At 46.9% G+C, this 19,183-nt stretch overlaps 1 protein-coding gene across 2 annotated transcripts; it reads right to left on the bottom strand.

The window, feature by feature from the left end:
• Positions 1 to 131: 131 nt before the first annotated feature.
• LOC135234904 (ataxin-7-like protein 2) lies at positions 132 to 15,243 on the bottom strand. Of its 2 annotated transcripts, XM_064300002.1 has the most exons (11): positions 15,050 to 15,243; positions 13,779 to 13,847; positions 10,811 to 11,144; positions 9,208 to 9,428; positions 8,175 to 8,257; positions 6,280 to 6,491; positions 5,227 to 5,404; positions 2,908 to 3,029; positions 1,621 to 2,515; positions 1,498 to 1,512; positions 132 to 407 (listed from the first exon to the last, which is right to left on the bottom strand). In XM_064300002.1, the coding sequence occupies exons 1-11, from the start codon at positions 15,177 to 15,179 to the stop codon at positions 390 to 392; spliced, it is 2,277 nt and encodes a 758-aa protein (XP_064156072.1). In that variant the 5' UTR covers positions 15,180 to 15,243; the 3' UTR covers positions 132 to 389. The 2 variants fall into 2 exon arrangements, with proteins under 2 accessions (XP_064156072.1, XP_064156071.1); XM_064300001.1 differs by having other exon boundaries at positions 1,498 to 2,515; positions 15,050 to 15,242.
• Between the last annotated feature and the right edge of the window lie 3,940 nt (positions 15,244 to 19,183).

The following is a 19,183-nucleotide window of genomic DNA, read 5'->3' as shown; positions in this document are numbered from 1 at the left end:
GAGCAGGGCCTCGATAGGCAGTGAAGAACACAGCAATCAATACCTCCCCCAAATACTCCACTCTGAACCACAAAATAAGACCCTAGGGCACATTCAAATAATCCCATAAAGGAAAAATAAGACATCACATATTCAAGTGAAATGGATATTTAATCCATTATTTCATATATCAACATATTCATCTGTTTAGCAGCATAACAGGTAGATCTTGAGGTATTTCTATATTTATACACAGGTAATTCATTCATTCATTCTCTCTCATACACACACGCACGCACACACTTCAGCATACAGGTACAGTACACGCACACTAGTAAAGTTCTGTGTGCAGTCTGTGGCGTCGGACTGCAGGACGGTTCTTCTCCTGGTGGCATTAAAGGCAGGCACTCTCAGTGATGTAGTTTTGGCTGTAGGAAGAGAGGGGGAAAGCTGCGTCACTTTTGGCACTCTGTCTGAATGGATGTTTTCTACAAGGTTTTCACAACATTAACTGTCACGCATATTCAAATGGTCTTACAAGACTGTTCCTTCCTGTTCCTTTTAAGAGCTTTTTACATGCTGGCCCCATTGTATCTCAGCAATTGTGTAATGGTGGATTTTACCCAATATCTATTCCTTCATTTGTCTGTATTTTGTGTTTTCTAAGCTCCCACGCTGAAAACAGTACAATTAAAATTCCCCAGTTACAACGATTGCAGAATGCACTGTGCCTTCGTCCATGCAGTCACCACAGTGAGCATCTTATACATGCACAGTATTCATGTTAATGAGTCAGCACTGATTTTGTCATGATGGTTTCTGGCTGAGGGACAGATCTTAGGCAGAATCTGGACAGGCAGAGTTTTCAAAGCATTACCTGAGAGAGAAAATGCCCTTTATGCCTAAGCCTCAAAAAGATCTGTCACAGGCTTATTTAATAATTAATGATGCGAGGACACAAATATGTGATTAGAATGTTCTTAACTAAACATTCTAATGATGGTGTAACAACCACAGCTGGTGACTGAAAAACACTGCTCTAGAGTTCTAGAAAACTGAATTAGAAAAAAAAAATCAGAAAAACCTACTCTTCAAAGAATTAAACTAGCAGAGCTCTCATCGATAAGCTGGAGTGACTGCTGAGTAACACAAGGTACTCAAACTCCCAGAAGCCTCCGCTGTGATGCAACAGTGCACCAGAGTGTAGTGGGAGACTATTCTCCAATAGGTCTTCACTCTGCACCTGTGGATGCGCTTTGGCGTGTGCACCGTTAGGCACTCCGCAGGCAAAGCATATCCTTGTGTGCGTACTGCCTAACTTTTAGGTTTTGTTTCCTTGAAGGGCAATATTTTCTTAAATAGGGATATTAGTTTGATTGCACTGTTCATTAACTTGCAAAATAGTCTTAAAAACCAACATGAAAAAGAATCGTGATCATATCGTGGATTGTGATCATGCCTGAAACAAATCGTGATATGATATTTTTGCCATATGGCCCACCCCTAGGGGGCGCCCACCTTCTGTGCGCCGAGGCCCTTCCCCAGCCCTGCGGGGGCCCCGCCCGCTCTGCCGTCCTTCTTCCCGAGGCCCTTCCCCAGCCCTGCGGGGGCCCCGCCCACTCTGCCGTCCTTCTTCCCGAGGCCCTTCCCCAGCCCTGCGGGGGCCCCGCCCACTCTGCCGTCCTTCTTCCAGGAGAAGCAGCCGGAATGGGAGGCGGCCGACAGGCGGGGCAGTTTGGAGGGGCGCGGGGGGGGCAGGGTCGGGGGGCAGCCGCTCTTGCGCTTCTTCCCCAGGCCCTTGTGGTCATAGCTGACGGCCTTTCTGTGGGGCCCGGGGCCCCCGCCTCTGCCCCGGGAGGAGGGGTCGGGAGGAGGGGGCTGAGCATGACTTGGGGGCGGGGCGTGGCCGAGGGGGAGGGGCCACTTGGACAGCCCGGGGGAGGGTAGGCGGGGCTCCGGAGAGGGAGGTTTGGGGCGTGGCGGCTTGCTCCCCGGCGAGAGAGCGCCGTTGATTGGTCCGTGGGGGGAGTGCGTGGTCCTGGAGGAGCCTGGGGGCCGGCCCCTTTCGTGTGCGGAGCAGTTCCTTTCGCGGGCGGGGGAGGGGGAGTGGTCTTCTGGGGGGGGTTTCCTCCTCTTGGGTGGCGTGGGCGGGGAGGGGCGTTCAGCCTCCTTCAGGCGGGCCTGGTGCTTGCTGGGACGGCCCACTGGGTTACGAGGCCGAGTTTCACCCGAGGGGGAGGGCGTGCTGGTCTGAAGGGGCGACGTGATTGGCTGGCCCCCGCCCTTCCCCTCCGACACCCTACAGGCAGAGCCCGGACTGGGGGAGGAGTTTGAAGGCCGCCCCCCCCTCCCCACCCCGAGCGAGGAAGAGGAAGAAGAGGAAGCACTAGTCCTGAGGGAGGAAGCAGCACCGTGAAGCCCTGCCCCTCTTGTGATGCCGCCTGTGGAATGCTGGGAGTTGAAGTGTGGAGAGGTGACGGTAGGGGGCGTGGCCGAAGTTCGCTGAGACTGAAGGTCTGTAGCTTGAGGTATTTTCCTACAGAAGAGGAAATGTTCTAAATTTCACGCATCTCCCAACCCCCCCCCTACACACACACCACTCAATGCAGACAATTAGACACATTTAAAGTCACTATCTGAGGAGCACCTATACATTACATTACATTACATTACAGGCATTTAGCAGACGCTGTTATCCAGAGTGACTTACACAACTTTTTACATACCATACAGACTAAATTTCCCATATTTACATGTTAGGACTTGCTATTATATGTTATATGGCAAATGATCCCTTTAAAAAGTGGTTAACTTTTTTGATTATTCATATGTTCTTAAGGTTACTTTCTTATCTGGACCAGCTGGAGAAGCTAGTTAGCTAGGAGGCCAATGGCTCAAAAAGTGAGATGGAGACAGGGACACACTCACTTCCACAGGTGAGCGCTGAGGTGATGCTCCACCATGGCGTTCAGAGCCGACCGCAGGTGGTGCAGCCTACGATCGAAGGTGAAGACGCTGCGGCCCAGAGCATGACTGCCGAACGAACACAGCTACAGGAGAGATAGAGAACAAACAGTCGAACTATGCCACTAAGACCCAATGGAACACGCTACAGGAGAGATGGACAACAGTCAGAAACCTTATCGCCACGGTAAGACCCAATGGAACACAGTACAGGAGAGATGAGACAAACGTCAAACTATCCCTACGTAATGACCCCAATGGTACACAGCTACAGGAGAGATAGAGAACAAACAGTCAGAAACTATCGCCACGGTAATGACCCCAATGGAACACAGCTACAGGAGAGATAGAGAACAAACAGTCAGAAACTATCGCCACGGTAATGACCCCAATGGAACACAGCTACAGGAGAGATAGAGAACAAACAGTCAGAAACTATCCCCATGGTAATAACCCCAAACAAACTGAGCTACAGGAAAACAAACCCTCAGAAACTATCCCCACAGTAACAACCCCAAACAAACTGAGCTACAGGAAAACAAACCCTCAGAAACTATCACCATGGTAACAACCCCAAACAAACTGAGCTACAGGAAAACAAACCCTCTGAAACTATCACCATGGTAACAACCCCAAACAAACTGAGCTACAGGAAAACAAACCCTCAGAAACTATCACCATGGTAACAACCCCAAACAAACTGGGCTACAGGAGAACAAACCTTCAGAAACTACCTCCCCACAGTAACAACACCAAACAAACTGAGCTACAGGAAAACAAACCCTCTGAAACTATCACCATGGTAACAACCCCAAACAAACTGAGCTACAGGAGAATAGACCTTCAGAAACTACCTGTACAGTAACAACCCCAAACAAACAGAGTGAATTAACCCTCAGAAACTATCCCTATGGTAACCACTCAAGCTACTGCAAAAAAAGGGGACTCCAGGTGGTTATACTAAAGTAATGAGCTGTTTACTGTGAGCAAGCTTGGGAATTTCAAACTGGGAGGGTAAAAAAACTACTGCATAATATCTACCCCTCTAACTACTCCAGACTAACTAACCCATAGTAACAACCCAGTGTAAGATCCTCAGATCAGCCCTTTATACATTAATAGTCCAATATGATTTGTGGAAATTCAGGAGATGCGTGCAAGTTTGTGTGTGATCTGCAGGATATAATGATGATGTTACACAGCACACTGTGCAGTGTGTAATAAACACTTCTTTAGTTCGCTGCACATCGAGCCCCATGCAAGTCAGCGGGCGGACATTTTAAATGGGCGGCAGGCTTTAATGCTCCATCTTAAATCAGCTCCTCTTCCTGCAGAGACTCCGCTGCCTGTGCACTTCCCGCCACAGAGAGGCTCTGGAGCGAGACCGAACGACGTCGCCCACCCAGGGCCGTGACTGCCCCTGAGGACACGGGGTCATGTCCTCAGTACTTCATTTCACGTCCATTTCCTAAGCCCGTGTTTCACTTCATTCTTTAGTGAGAACATCAGTTGAAATCATTTAGGAGTGGAATGAGTAGGCTTACATTTGAGTAAATATTCAAGACCAATCTAGTGGCACAATTACAACATTTACACCCTAAAACATATACTAAAATAAATGACTAACTTAAAGTCATACTATGCAGGCTTTGTACCTTGAGAATATTATAAAATAACCATACTAAGGAATATCTATGATGCAGAGGCAAACGCTGTATTTGTTATTCTAAAATGTGCTCAGGATGTTTCTAGGCATGGCGCTCTTTTCTGTGTGGGGAGGGACGTTAAGCGTGAACCTCATAATTGCTTTTCCTCTGCGTCGTCAGCTGACGTTTGCCAAGGGGATGAAAAGCGACACGGAGTTGACCTGTTTTCTGTTGAACCTGTGAATAACACTACCTGCAGTGTGAAGCTAGAGACAATAAGGACTTTAAAATAAAAGTCCCAAAAATAAAACCGCTATTACGGTCAACATAATGGAACTAATGAGGCTATAATCGAATCTGCCTTCTAGCTGAAGCTCACTTCACGGTACTACCGTTACCTTTAGCCATCCAGCTAGCTGTGTCAGGTGGGGTATTTGAGGTGAGTGGGCAGGGTGAAGACAGAGGAGGAGACATCTTTGACTGTAAACCCAGAACCAGAGTAAGGCTAAACAAATCCTGCATAGTATGCCATAAGTATGGCCGGCCTAACCCTCCACCCCCACTTCACCTTACCCCACCCCACCCGAGTCTCTTGACCTCCGCATTTTTTAGGTCCTAAAAACACCCCCAGTCCTACCGCAAGTGGTTTAGGGTGCCAGGGGGTGGAGGGGAAGTCCGGGGGCTCCTCCTGCCCCTCCCCCTCGCTCTCCTCGCTGGAGAGCCGGCTGTGGGCGAGGGTGTGGGTGGAGGCGTGAGGGGGCTCCTCCTCCTGGTGCTCCCCCTCTTCCGCACCACTCCCTGAGGGGGTCCTGGACCTGCCCAACACAGACACAGCATATAAATCTTATACTCACAATACACGCAACATACAAAACTCACAAAATACACGCAACATACAAACAATATACTCACAAAACATACACAACATACAAACAATATACTCACAAAATACACACAACATACAAACAATATACTCACACAATGCACACAACATATAAATAATATAGTCACAAAATACACACAACATACAAAACTGACAAAATACATACAACATACAAACAATATACTCACAAAATACACACAACATACAAACAATATACTCCCACAATGCACACAACATATAAATAATATAGTCACAAAATACACACAACATACAAACAATATACTCACAAAATACACAACATATAAACAGTATACTCACACAATACATAAAACATACACAATGTACAATATGCATAGCATACAATACAGCATAAATGCACACCCCTCCCCCCATACACACACACACACACACACACACACACACACGTGTGCGCGCACCAAACCCGGTCAAATGTGTATTTGTTTTGGATTCAGATACTTTTCTGTGCTCTGTTAATCTTGCCTGGTACAGCTGAGCCTGCCAATAGAACCAGAGGGCGGGGTTTATGGGAGCATTTATTTCATAGGTTCCACCAGACAAGATCTGGAAAGTGCAGAAAAGTGTTTAACTTCAAAACAAATACGTATTTGACCCAGGTCTGATGCACATGCGCACGCACGCGCACACACACACACACACACACACACACACACACACACACACACACACACACACACGCACACACACACAGTACAGGATGAAAGCCCAAATACAGCGGCATTGCCGATGCACGCGGCGTCACACTGAATCCCGTCGGTGCAGTCGTACCTGGGCGCCGCACAGTTGACAAGCCGCCGCCTGCAGGCTGGGGCCCCCGTTTGGCCCCCAGGGGGCTCGGGGCTGGGGGACCCCACCTCGGGCCCCTCCCTGGCCTGCCCCGCCCGCTCTCGAACCCTGGAGCTCATCTTCAGCTCGGCCACCAGCTGGTTGAAGCTCCTGCTCCTGCCCGCCACCTTCCGACGCTGGTGGATGGAATGGATCTGCGGGAGAGGTCAAAGGTCATGTCACCAGGGGACACAAGCAGTCCTGGTTTTCTGGAGGATGTCTGAATGATTTGTTGTGTTCCACTAATGTTCCATTTTTGGTGGATTTGGTGGAATCTGTGGTGACTGGCGGTCACAAAAGTTCGTATTCACACCCAGAATTCCATTCGAAACGAAACTTTTACTAAAAGCACTTCTTTTTTTTCTTAGACAATCCAGCAGTAGTGTATTTTGGAGAAAGAAGACTGCCTAGAGACAACCAACAATGTCGTCTGACACGGTAATAATGAGCAACATGGCAAACCTCGTTTTAAAGACCGCTTTTGGACTTTAGACTCCAGCCCTTTCACATTCGGCACGCAAGTTCCTATGTGTGTCATCACATCTGAATACTTTTGGGGATCTTCCCACCCAGCACCACCAGCGGCAGCATACAGAGGAGCAATTTATAAACGCAAATGCATCAATGTTGCTTTGAGAGAAGGTATTAAATATGTTATTTTTTTTAATGAAAGAATTCTTGACTGACACTTTAAGCATACATGGGCATTCTGCATACGTCCACACTCTATAGTACGTCCAAGAATAAAGATTTCAGAAACACCCCTGACATGGCCACTAACTGGAGTGTGGTAGGACTCTATAAGCTAAACTTAGACAGACGACTGCCTGTTGAACAAGAGTCAACAAAGAGCACAATGAAACAGGACAAATTAGTATCAATCTTGGGCAACAGGAAACCTATTGTTAATTATAACTCCTCTTGTTACAAAAAAAAAAAAAAACCACAGCTACTAAAAGGTGGAGAAAATCCAAAGGCGGATTTGCCGTGCGGTCCAGGTGCGGTGCGAACGAGGCTTCGCGCGGTCCTGAAAAACCAGCCGGGTTGGCGGCTCGACAGGCAGAGCAGGAAAGTCCCCGTTTTAGCTGAAGAAACGCTAAAAGAACATCGATTCGCTATAAAAGGCAGGGAGCTCACGCCGCGGCCCGGTTTGTAGCCAGGCCAGATGGTTGGACAGGACAGGACACTGACAGTCCCTAACGTCTTTGAGTAACGGCGTAGGAAACAAACGCTCCAGTCCAGTCTCAGGAAACACCAGAATGTCTTTTTCTCCAGATACTGCAGAACCTCAAAGACACGCAAATTTTGTTTGGAAACTCAGAAATTTTCGTAGCTTTGAAAGTGAAGTCGAAATACACCGATTATTTATTTGGCTGGACTGCAACCGCGGGGCCAGTCCTACAAATGCAAATGTCTGTGACTGAGTGACTGACTGACTGAAAACACGTCTGTCCAATCTGCAACTGCCTGACCAAAACACGTCTGTCCAATCTGCAACTGCAGGACCCAAAACACATCTGTCAAATCAGCAACTTGCATCAACAAACCTTGAAGCTTTTCTGTTCTAAACCCCTACTTTTTAGTATTATTACTATTAAGTATTATTAATATTAAATATTATTATTGTTCCTGCTTTAACCTCTGCTCTGCTTTTTAATTACTAATGAATAATGTTTAATTAATTCATTATTTTTAATTACTGTACACAGCTGTCTCATTCCCCATGAAAGAAATGAAATCTGGTGCAGATGAAGTGACTGACTGACGTAGATGTGAGCCAATGGGAAGGAGGGAACATCAGACTGTGGTGAGGAAGACGAGGAAATGGGAGGAGTTACATTGCACGTGAGCAGCCTGGTGCAGAGCTTCTTCCTCTCCGGGTCCAGCACTCCACAGTGCTTGTCCAGGTTACACTCTTTTGCTGGGTAAAAATGAAGAGGACACACAAACACGGCTTTCAGTGGGGGAATAACTGTACATGGATAGGGAGAAACTTTCAGTGTTCCAAATATGGAGATGGCCATCTGGTCAGTGTAGAGAATCTGTGGCTTCATCTGTGGTGATGGCGGTGTTCACGTCTAATGTACAGACACAGTGTCCCAACGACACAGAACTCCATACTCAGTATACATATACAGAAAGAGCTGGATCATAATCATCACTGTGGGCACTACGGTATATGTGTATGTGTCAGAGCCTGTGAGAGCATGTGTGTAACCGTGGCGTGCGTGTGTGTGTGTTGTTGTGGGGATTCGCTAGTGGGGCTGCCTAACTTCTCTGCTAAAAGTGTGTGTGTGAGTGTGCGTGTGCGTAAGTGCGTTTGCCTGTGTGCGTGTGAGTGTGCGTGCATATGAGAGTGTGTGTGAGTGTGCGGGTGTGTGTGTATGAGAGTGTGTGTGCATGTGTATGAGAGCGTGTGTGAGTGTGCGTAAGTGCGTGTGCCTGTGTGCGTGAGTGTGAGTGCGAGTGTGTGCGTGAGTGTGTGCATGTGTGTGTGCGTGTGTGTGTGTATTTGTGTGCGTGTGTGTGTGTATTTGTGTGCGTGTGTGTGTGTGTGTGCGCATGTGTGAGTGTGAGTGTGAGTGTGTGTGTGTGTGTGCGTGTGTGTGTATTTGTGTGCGTGTGTGTGTGTATTTGTGTGCGTGTGTGTGTGTGTGTGCGCATGTGTGAGTGTGTATGTGCGTGTATATGTGTGTGCGTGCGCATGCGTGAGTGTGAGTGCGAGTGTGTGCGTGAGTGTGTGCATGTGTGTGCGCGTGTGTATGTATGTGTGTTTGTGTGCGTGTGTATGTGTGTGTGCGCATGTGTGAGTGTGAGTGCGAGTGTGTGTGCGTGTGTGTGTGTGTGTATACGTGTAGAATACAGACTCACCGGGGACTTTCTTGTAGGTCTTGCTGTAGGTTCTGGTGGTGCGGAGGGTGCTGGTGAAGTCTGGGGGCCGGACCAACTCCCCCTGCCTAGGGAGGGGCTTCTCAGAGGGGGAGGGGCCAGACCGCTGGGGCCAGGGGGGGTCCCGGGAGCCAGGAGACAGGGAGTACGGAGGGGAGTCCGGAGGGGGCGGGGACTGAGAGGCCTCTTCCGCTGGCGACAAGCTGGGAGGCGAGAGGAGAAAGTTTGGAGATAAGAGGCGGAGCCCGTGAAGAATCAGAGGGAGGAGCCTAAAGATAAGCGTCTCACCTTGCTGCAGAAACAAACTTCGTACAAAACTAAGAGACGTAAAGTAGCGTGTTAGCGGAGAAAACAAAACGCCACACTGACTTCGGCCACCGCAGTGCGCACGTCCCTGCGGCCCGAACTAGCCGAGACATTCGCTCGCCGACGTCAACGCGGAGATCACCTGCGATTGGTCTAAAATGTCACGCGGGGGCGACTGCATACTCTCCATCCCATCTCCTTGTCTGATTGGACGGACAAACATACAGTCTTCTTTTCTCTTTTTTTACCAGTGTTAAACAAAGCCACGTTCAAATCGCTGTCTTCCTCCAGTTGTTTTCCGCGCTTGCGGTAGCTAACGCTGCCACTTCCACGTTTCCCGTGGTCATGACAACCGCGGAATGCATGTGCGCCCCCTACTGGCAGGGAGTGTGACTATACTAACAATTCGAATCCGCAGTGAATATACGCACGTTCGTGTGCCACATCCTGTTCAGCTGCGGTTAAATTTGAGTTGACAATCTTATCAATCTGTAGTTTCATCTTTATGGCTATGTAAATGTGATATTATAGTGCGCCAAAATCACAAACTTTGGTTTTGGACATGGTTAACTTCAAAAGGGAACATTCTCATCATCATGAAGACAATGCGCACTACTGCATGCATGCATGTGTGTGTGTGAGCGTGTGTGTGTGTGAGCGTGTGTGTGTATGAGCGTGTGTGTGTGTGAGCGTGTGTGTGTGTGAGCGTGTGTGTGTGTGAGCATGTGTGTCTTTTCTCCAAATTTGAAAAGCCCAATGCGACTGTCCCATGGCCGTTGCAACATCCCATAACAATTCGAGAGAGCACAGGCTCCCTGAACAGCACCCTTCCAGTTGCCAGCACCATGCTGTCCAGCAGCTAAGCCAATCAGGCGTTGCTCTGTGGAGGTGTGGACCAATCGCAATCAGAGTTGGGGCTAATTCCACTTCGATTCAGGCGATGAACTGAAATTCAGTTCATAACTAGAAAATCACAAGTTCACCTCAGTTCATTCCCTCAACTTATTGGACTGAAATGGGATTCATCCCAAACCCTGGACACTACATTGAAACTCTAATAATTCATTTCTTCATTCAATAATTAATTACAAATGTTCCCCCAGGAGGAGAAGGTGGATCTCCACATGAGTAAATATACACAGTTTTCTCCATTTTGTGTAATATTTGCAAAAAATAAGGAATATTAACCGCAGGAACAAAAATAAAACAAAAGATCAGCTAATGGCGATGGCGTAGAATTTTCCGGAGAGGTAAGGCGACGCGCAGGTGCACTCCTTACCCACTCCCCTCCTTCAGCGGCTTGGAGGGCCTGTGCTGGGCCAGGGGCAGGGGGGGCTGCGGCGGGACCCGGGGGGGCCCCGCCCCCTGGGGCCTGCCGTCGCGGGCGGAGCGGGAGGGGGCGTGTCCTGGGCGGGAGGGGGCGTGTCCGGGGCGGGGCCTCTGCCCCCCGGCGGAGGGCGAGGGGTGGAGCCGGCCGTAGAGCTTTCCCAGGGGGCCGTGCCGGGCCTCGCAGTGCCGCTGGAAGGCCTGGGGCTTCACCACCTGCCCGCAGTGGCTGCACACCACCAGGTAGAAGTCGTCGTGCGCCGGGCAGAGGCCGAAGGTCGACATGTCTGCGGAGACAAGAGGCAGAGCGGCCATTTTCTCCAGGCTTCTCCACGGTTACACACTTAAACCAGGAGGAGCCGGAAACAGAGTCAGAGCGGCCATTTTCTCCAGGCTTCTCCACGGTTACACACTTAAACCGGGAGGAGCCCCGCATTTACAACACAACAAGAAGAGCAAAGAGAAGAGCGTCAGGTATGACAATAATCAAACAACAAACAGGTAAAACATTAGTAGACATTAAATTGAAAACATTTATTAAAATAATTACAGAAAAAACAAGTTTTAAGGTTTATCTCATTCAATTGTATTTATTAATTTCGCATTCAAGTCAAAAATAACTTTTCCAGATGAAATAAATCACATTTGTTGCAAAGTCGTTTATCAAGACCAGATTCATCCATCGCTGCTTCGAATTTGTCCACTGAAACCAATCCGTCACGTTTCAAGTTTCGTTTTGAACTGTCATCGTTGCTAATGTTTCCGATCTTTTAAAACGAACCAGATCTTACTACCATCAGATTTCAGGCACGCATTTGTTCATAAGCATATTAATAACAAACATTAAAATGCATGAATCCAAGAGTGTGAGTGTCGCGTGAACTCTGCAAAGCTGCCACCACACATCATTCAACAGCTAGAGCAGGGCTGCCCAACCCTGTTCCTGGAGATCTACCGTCCTGTAGGTTTTCACTCCAACCCTACCAAAGCACACTTCATTCAACAGCTAAAGATCTCTGTGAGCTGCTAATGAGTAGAGTCAGGTGTGCCAAATTAGTGTTGAAATGAAAACCTGCAGGATGGTAGATCTCCAGGAGCAGGTTTGGTTAGCACTGCCGTAGAGCAGGCAGTGGGTCAGAAACACGTCTCAGGCCTCTGAAGCCGCCGGGCTCTCTGAAGCTCATTCAGGCTCTCTGAAGCTCATTCAGGCTCTCTAAAGCTCATTCACACTCTCTGAAGCTCATTCAGGCTCTCTGAAGCTCATTCACGCTCTCTGAATCTCATTCACGCTCTCTGAAGCTCATTCACGCTCTCTGAAGCTCATTCACACTCTCTGAAGCTCATTCACACTCTCTGAAGCTCATTCAGGCTCTCTAAAGCTCATTCAGGCTCTCTGAAGCTCATTCACGCTCTCTAAAGCTCATTCACACTCTCTGAAGCTCATTCAGGCTCTCTGAAGCTCATTCACGCTCTCTGAAGCTCATTCAGGCTCTCTGAAGCTCATTCACACTCTCTGAAACTCTTTCACGCTTTCTGAAGCTCATTCAGGCTCTCTGAAGCTCATTCACACTCTCTGAAGCTCATTCACGCTCGGCCACCTGCTTCAGGGCCAGGCCTGTTTCTCAGGGCCTTCCTGTGCAGCTAGGGAGGGAACAGCACCATCTACAATTTGCCAAATGAATTATGCATCTGATATCTAAATCCTGAATAATTTAGAGGGGAGAAACCCTTGGTGATAGACAAAAAAAGGGTTCATCTCAATATCCCCCAGCAGGGTGCCACAGAGCGCCTTCCTTTCCGGAAACCGAAGCAAATTTAAAGGCGACACGTCTCCAAAGACCTCGGCAGAACTCTGCTCGGGCACCCGCTGTCAATCCCCCCCCCCCCCACGCTCTGCACCCGCTGCCACCATCTCCACGCTCTGCACACACTCCCACCATCTCCCCGCTCTGCGCCCACTGCCACCCCTCCTCTGCTCTGCACCCGCTGCCACCATCACCCCGCTCTGCACCCGCTGCCACCCCCCGCCTCTGCACCCACTGCCACCATCACCCCGCTCTGCACCCGCTGCCACCCCCCCGCACTCTGCACCCGCTGCCACTATCACCCCGCTCTGCACCCGCAGCCAATCCCCCTGCGCTCTGCACCCGCTGCCACCATCTCCCTGCTCTACACCCGCTGCCACCCCCCCCCCGCTCTGCACCCGCTGCCACCTATCGCCCCACTTGGAACCCGCTGCCACCATCGCCCCACTTGGAACCCGCTGCCACCATCGCCCACTGCCACCATCGCCCCACTTGGAACCTGCTGCCACCATCGCCCACTGCCACCATCGTCCCACTTGGAACTCGCTGCCACCATCGCCCCGCTCTGCACCCGCTGCCACCCTCTCCCTGCTCGCTTTTTCATCCTGGCTTATTTCTTTAGGCTTTATTTCACCAGCAGGCTCCTCTGCCCAGTCTCGGATTTAACAACTGTGAAACGGCAGCAATCCAACGTGGGGATTTACAAGGTGGATTTGGCGTTTATGGGGCCATTCCACAGTATGAAAGGTCAGCTGTAGCTACCCATCAGCACCCAACACCAGCTGCACCAGCCAATCACAATCCCCTCTTTCTGCTCTCACTCCGAATCAGAAAATAACTGCTTTTAAACCTAGATGCCACACCATTAACCACTAGCAATACAGTGTTAAGGAATATATATATATATATATATATATATATATATATATATATATATATGTAAGATGAAGTAACAATCTAGCCAAAGGATTCGCTCAACTTTTCTCATTACATTATTTACACTACATTACATTACAGCAATGCCGGTTAAGTACCTTGCTCAGGGGTACAATGGCAGTGTACCTGGGAACCAAACCTTTAAAGTGCCACTGAGCACCGATGATGCCACAGACTTACCCTCTTTCCTGAGAGTCATTGTTTCCACCTTTCTCTTTCCATTCTTGCTACATTCCTCCACTTCACACCCTAAAAGAAAATGGCCATTTTATTAGTTGTGGTGAAATACATTATGCACGCCAAATTTACAGTGTAAAGGCATAAGCAAATTATGTACAGCCCGTCACGTGACTGTCAGTGTACACAAACCAGCCAAAAATAAAGTGGAAATAGAAAGACTTCCAAATCCCAAATGAAACGGACTAATTTTCTGTACAGCCGCGTGGATGGTGTGCCGCATCCAACACCCCACACACCAATTTCCTTTTATGCAGGTCGTGAGAGTAAATATTAAAACGATAAACACAAAAACACACACAACTGTGGTGTGTGTGCGTGTGTGTCGGTGACTGCGAGAGAGAAAAGGGAACAGACACCGGATTTGGTATGGTGCATTAGTTTGCATCCGTAGGAATGGATACAGAGTTCGTGCGCTTTGGAACTCAAATAACGAGCGAGCTGCAAAGCACACAGGGCACCCTGATCTAGCGTGCTAATATATATTAATAAAATATGAATAATAAACTTCAAGAGTGCGAAACACTTTTGGAGGGATGGCGTAACAATGCGAGCCGCAGACGCACACCCATGTTTGATGACATCCTCACTTAAGAAGCGAGGCTTGAGTGACTTCAATCTGCCTCGATACAACAGCGGTGCTGGGGGCTGGGAATATATTTTATGCATGCGGACGGAAGCGTGTAATGTTGCGTTAAAATGTTCCTTCATATCGTTGCTGCCTAGTTCGCTAACTAGCTGGCTAACACCGCTTGCTAGCAACGAGCCTGCGAAGTAAGCCATCGAGCTCCTCCTCTGCCACCCGTCTACACTGTCTTACTACTAGACAGCTAGCCGCACACTTTTTCTCCAACTAATTCAGCGAGAAAGGGCTATCTAGGCAAGTCCCATGGGGCCCCTTTAAGTAGTTTGATTACTTTTTACAAATAAACCCGCAAATAGCCACCAGTTGAACTGAATATTAGCGACAACGATTTGTAATGTAATCACACTGACATTTCATTCGTTCAATATTTTTTAGTTGTGATGCCTGCGCTAGGACCCGGGAGACGTCCTCAGGCTCATGGCTTGATATCTATCCAGCACTAGGACCCAGCGGGTCCTTTGTTTGGGTTATAGTGTTGGGGCGCCTTGCGTTTTAACGAAAATAAACCATGGCAAATGGGCTGTCTGGTCCGAAAGTGTGCTGTGTTGAGGCCGAGGTCATCACTCACCTTCCGATACAAAAATCCCGGCCCTATCTATCCAAGAACTCCAGCTCTGGCCTACGAAATCATCGAGACTCGGTATCCGCCGATCCAGAGCAGCCATTGCTGTCGTTGCGCGTTCACGCACCGCCATCATCACTGCGCGGGCACGCAGTCACGTCATTATTCGCGCTCCCGCAGGTGCAGGGGTACCTGCGTGCTCGGGCACGCAGATGGGAGGACGAGGGAACAGCAGATGTGCTCGTTTTAAACAAGGAGCAACATCTTTCTAACTTATATTTTTAAACTGAATTCCAGATCATTCATGAAGAATTTAATTAACTACTCAAAATACTATTTAATGTTCAGTCCGGCTGCCAGTGTGCCTCTGTGTAACTTCACAGCATTAATGAGAGACCACTAGAGTTTAGAACTTAACTTTGGTGACCAGAAACTTTCAGTATATCTGTTTATTTAACAGCATTTTCATTTCCTAAAATCAAATCTGGAAAATTTGTAAATGGCAAAAACTATAATGACAAAAAAAGACAAAAATAAAGCATGCAAAGTTGTAAATAACTATCTATATTTAGTAAATATAATTATTGTGTTTATAGGATTATAAATCTATAAGTATAATTGATGTCTTAATTAATTTAGTTATAGTTATCTTTTTGTAAAAATAAAAAAGACTCTTATAGACAATTATTGTCATTTGAGTATTTGCATTTAAAAAGATGCCAAAAGCCAAAATGTAATACAACAGTTTCCTTCCACCACATCACAGCTGGGTGCATGGTCAACCAATGCTAATCCAGTCATTTTCAATTCATGGGCACTTTTTAAAAGACATCCAGTTTTAGTGAAATTATATTTCTTGTAAATCAACATCAACCAATCCTCACTTCTGACTTCGGTTCCCAGAATGACCGGTGAAGTCAGTCCCTTCTCAAATAAAATAAAACCTTTATTGTTCCTTTTTATTTTTTTTTTACACCAAGTGTGGCTGGAATGGCTCTCCCCATTACTGCTCCTATTTTACCGCACCTTAGTCATAAAGCAAAGGAGCACCAGAGCACCCCATTACAGCTTCTCATCACAAGTTGAAAGACTTAAGAGAGGAAAGTCGGGGATTAGGCCAGAAAGGATCAGGCTTGTTCATCACGTGAGGCCTCTTAAAGTCCAAGCCCCACTAAAAACACCATTTAGCATTTCAGGTAAAATAATAAATGGATGAATCATAAATCAATCATTTATTTTTGGATTTTGTCGAGCACATGTCACGTCGGGTGAATAAACTGGCTTTTCTATGTTTGGGCGTGAGGTGGTACTGCAGCTGTTGAAGGCTGTACAACTGAGGCCCTCAATCTTATCCAGAAAGGGCCGGTGTTGATGCAGGCTTTTTTAACCAAGCAATTCAATAATCACGGTCCTTAGCAGACTCTAGTGGTTGACTAGTGTAATCAGGTGTGTAAGTGCTTGGTTGGAACAGAAGCTTGCACCCACACTGACCCTTTCTGGATAGGATTGAGGACCCCTGTTGTACCAACTCTATTCTGCAGACCAGTGGTTCCCAGCCTTGATCCCGTGGCCCTCCTGTTTATGGTGGTTTTCATTCCAAATATAATTGCAATCCCAGAATTTCAAACAAGCAGTTATTTTTTCATAATTACGTGCTTTTCATGTTTATAGGGACTATTTGACCTCATAAGACACATCATGTCAGAAATAGCTCTGCATGCCATGAATAATACATGTGTCATGTTCACGTTGTGCTTGTTGTGCTATATTGCAAAGAAATTCAGAAGAGGTAACAAATTTATTTAACCAATAAAATTAAAGACCGAGGCGAATCGATAGGCTCCTAATTGGTGAGTATGTGGTCACATGGCCACTAAACTACCCATTTTGTAAATAATGAAGTCAAAGATGAAGCAAATGATAAGGAGCCAAACCTGCATCCTGTTAATAGGTTTAAGGGGAAAAAATTAAGCACTTAAATACATGTTCAACAACCTAATTAGGACCCTATTGATTCCCCTCAATCTTTAATTACATCAGTTAAAAATTACCTCTTTTTGTAATAGTTTGCGATATAGCACAATAAGCACAATCTGAACGTTTTATTCCACATGGCACGCAAAGCTATTTCTGACATAATGCGGTTTCAGGGGGTAAATAATCCCTCTAAGCATGAAAACCACCAAATAAAAAAAAAAGAATGAACAGCTTGTTAAAATTCTGGGACTGCAACTGTGGTTGGAACAAAAACCCAGAAAACCAGTGTACAACAGGGTGGCCCCAGGACCAGGGTGGGGAAACTCTGCTCTCGACCACCCATGATCCCGCTCTGAAGGCCAGGACTTTAACACAAGGCCAGCAGCCACATTTCCTCCAGAATCACCCGATACTCAGCGCCATGTTCCAAAGACTGGAACTGCGGTCCCCCTTCCCTCGAAGCTGAAACATCCCAACTCAACGCACCTTCTGCAAGTTAAGATCAGATATCCTTTTATTAAACCCCGTGGGGTAATTTGTGCATTTGACCCATCCTAATTACTTAGGAGCAGTGGGCAGCCACAGTGCAGCGCCCGGGGACCAACTCCAGTTCTGAGGCCAGTGCCTTGGTCAAGGGCAACTGCAGGAGCTCACCTAACATCCATGTCTTAGAGTGTGGGAGGAAACCGGAGTACCCAGAGTAAACCCACGCGAACACGGGGAAGAACATGCAAACTCCACGCAGAGAGGATCCGGTCAGACCCGGATTCGAACCCGGAACCTCCTTCTTGCGAGGCAGCAGTGCTAACCACTATGCCACCATGCCCACCCAAAAGGGTGCAATAATACTGTGGCCATATACATCCTGTACTGTAATTCAGCAGCAGAAACCCACTGCAGTTAAGAAGAAGAGCAGATGGAAGGAACACTGAAGCCAAGTCTTGGGTTTTGTCAAAATTTAAAAAAAAAAACTGAATCCAGCCCAGTCAACTATTGCTATTACTATCATTAACTAACAAATCAAAGCCAATTCTATGCTGGACTTAAGATTAAGGACATTTATTACATAAACAGGATATGGTGATTAGAAACAAAAAATAGAATCATGCACATACATATAGGCTCATTTCTTATAACTAACTGAAAAGAAGGCATTAGCAGGAAATTAAAATGAAATTACAAGTGACCAATAAGTAATAGAATACCACTTTCAGTGTCAGCATGACAGAAAAACAAAAAAAATAATGTAGAAAATTAAGATCAAAACACAAACTGAAGAACTACCACCAAAGAAGAAAAGAGATCTCCAAAATCTCCAAAAGCTAAAAACTAAACTTCTGGTCAGTCGTTACAAATACTTACCCCCAGCAGGGATTTAGGATGCTGACCCGGATTGGTTGAAGGCTCTGAAGAGGCTCACGTTTGTTTATGGTAATGACTGACTTACAGTAGATCCGACAAAATTAATATTTGTAAAAAGCAACTGAAGTTGTTCAAAGCAGAGATGAGAATCACTGAATTATCACAATTATCACATAACTTTCATTGTTTTCACCACTTTTTAAAACAGATGACATAAATATTTTATGAGCCAATTCAGCTTATCCGGTGAATACCTTCGACAAAAATGGTAAATGTGTTTCTTCCATGGACAATATGAGATGATGTTTGTAAACAGTAATTGCTATGTCCATGCAGCACCGAAATGTCCATTCTCACATTTAAGAACATTGCCAGCACATGATAAGTGTGACACATGGACTTCCAAATGGGGAGGACTCAACAACCATTACTTACATGGAACTTAAGATCCGTAAAATCAATGGACATGGGTTTATTTCATTAGCAGCTCAGGGTATTTTAATAAAATGCAGCTCATCTCAGTCTATGGTGCAGCAAGAGGAACAGCGCCCCCTACCTGTGATCTATTATCAAAGCTCACGCTCCTGTTCAATCACTCCGCTCTGTACCTGCCGGTCTCTTTGCTGATATTTAAGGTCCCAAAATGAAAAAAGATTTACACATCCAAAAAGAAATATGACTTCAGGAGCGATAGAAGATAATTGATATAACAACAAAAAGATCCGCGGACACAGAATACACGCTAAAAGTCACCTCAGTTTATTAAGTGTAAAAACAAGCTGACCTTTGTCAGAGCTTCTT

The sequence above is a fragment of the Anguilla rostrata genome, chromosome 11, assembly GCF_018555375.3.
Source record: "Anguilla rostrata isolate EN2019 chromosome 11, ASM1855537v3, whole genome shotgun sequence".
Classification (NCBI taxonomy): domain Eukaryota; kingdom Metazoa; phylum Chordata; class Actinopteri; order Anguilliformes; family Anguillidae; genus Anguilla; species Anguilla rostrata.
Note: the sequence above shows the minus strand (reverse complement) of the source record. Positions and strands in the feature narration are given on the sequence as shown.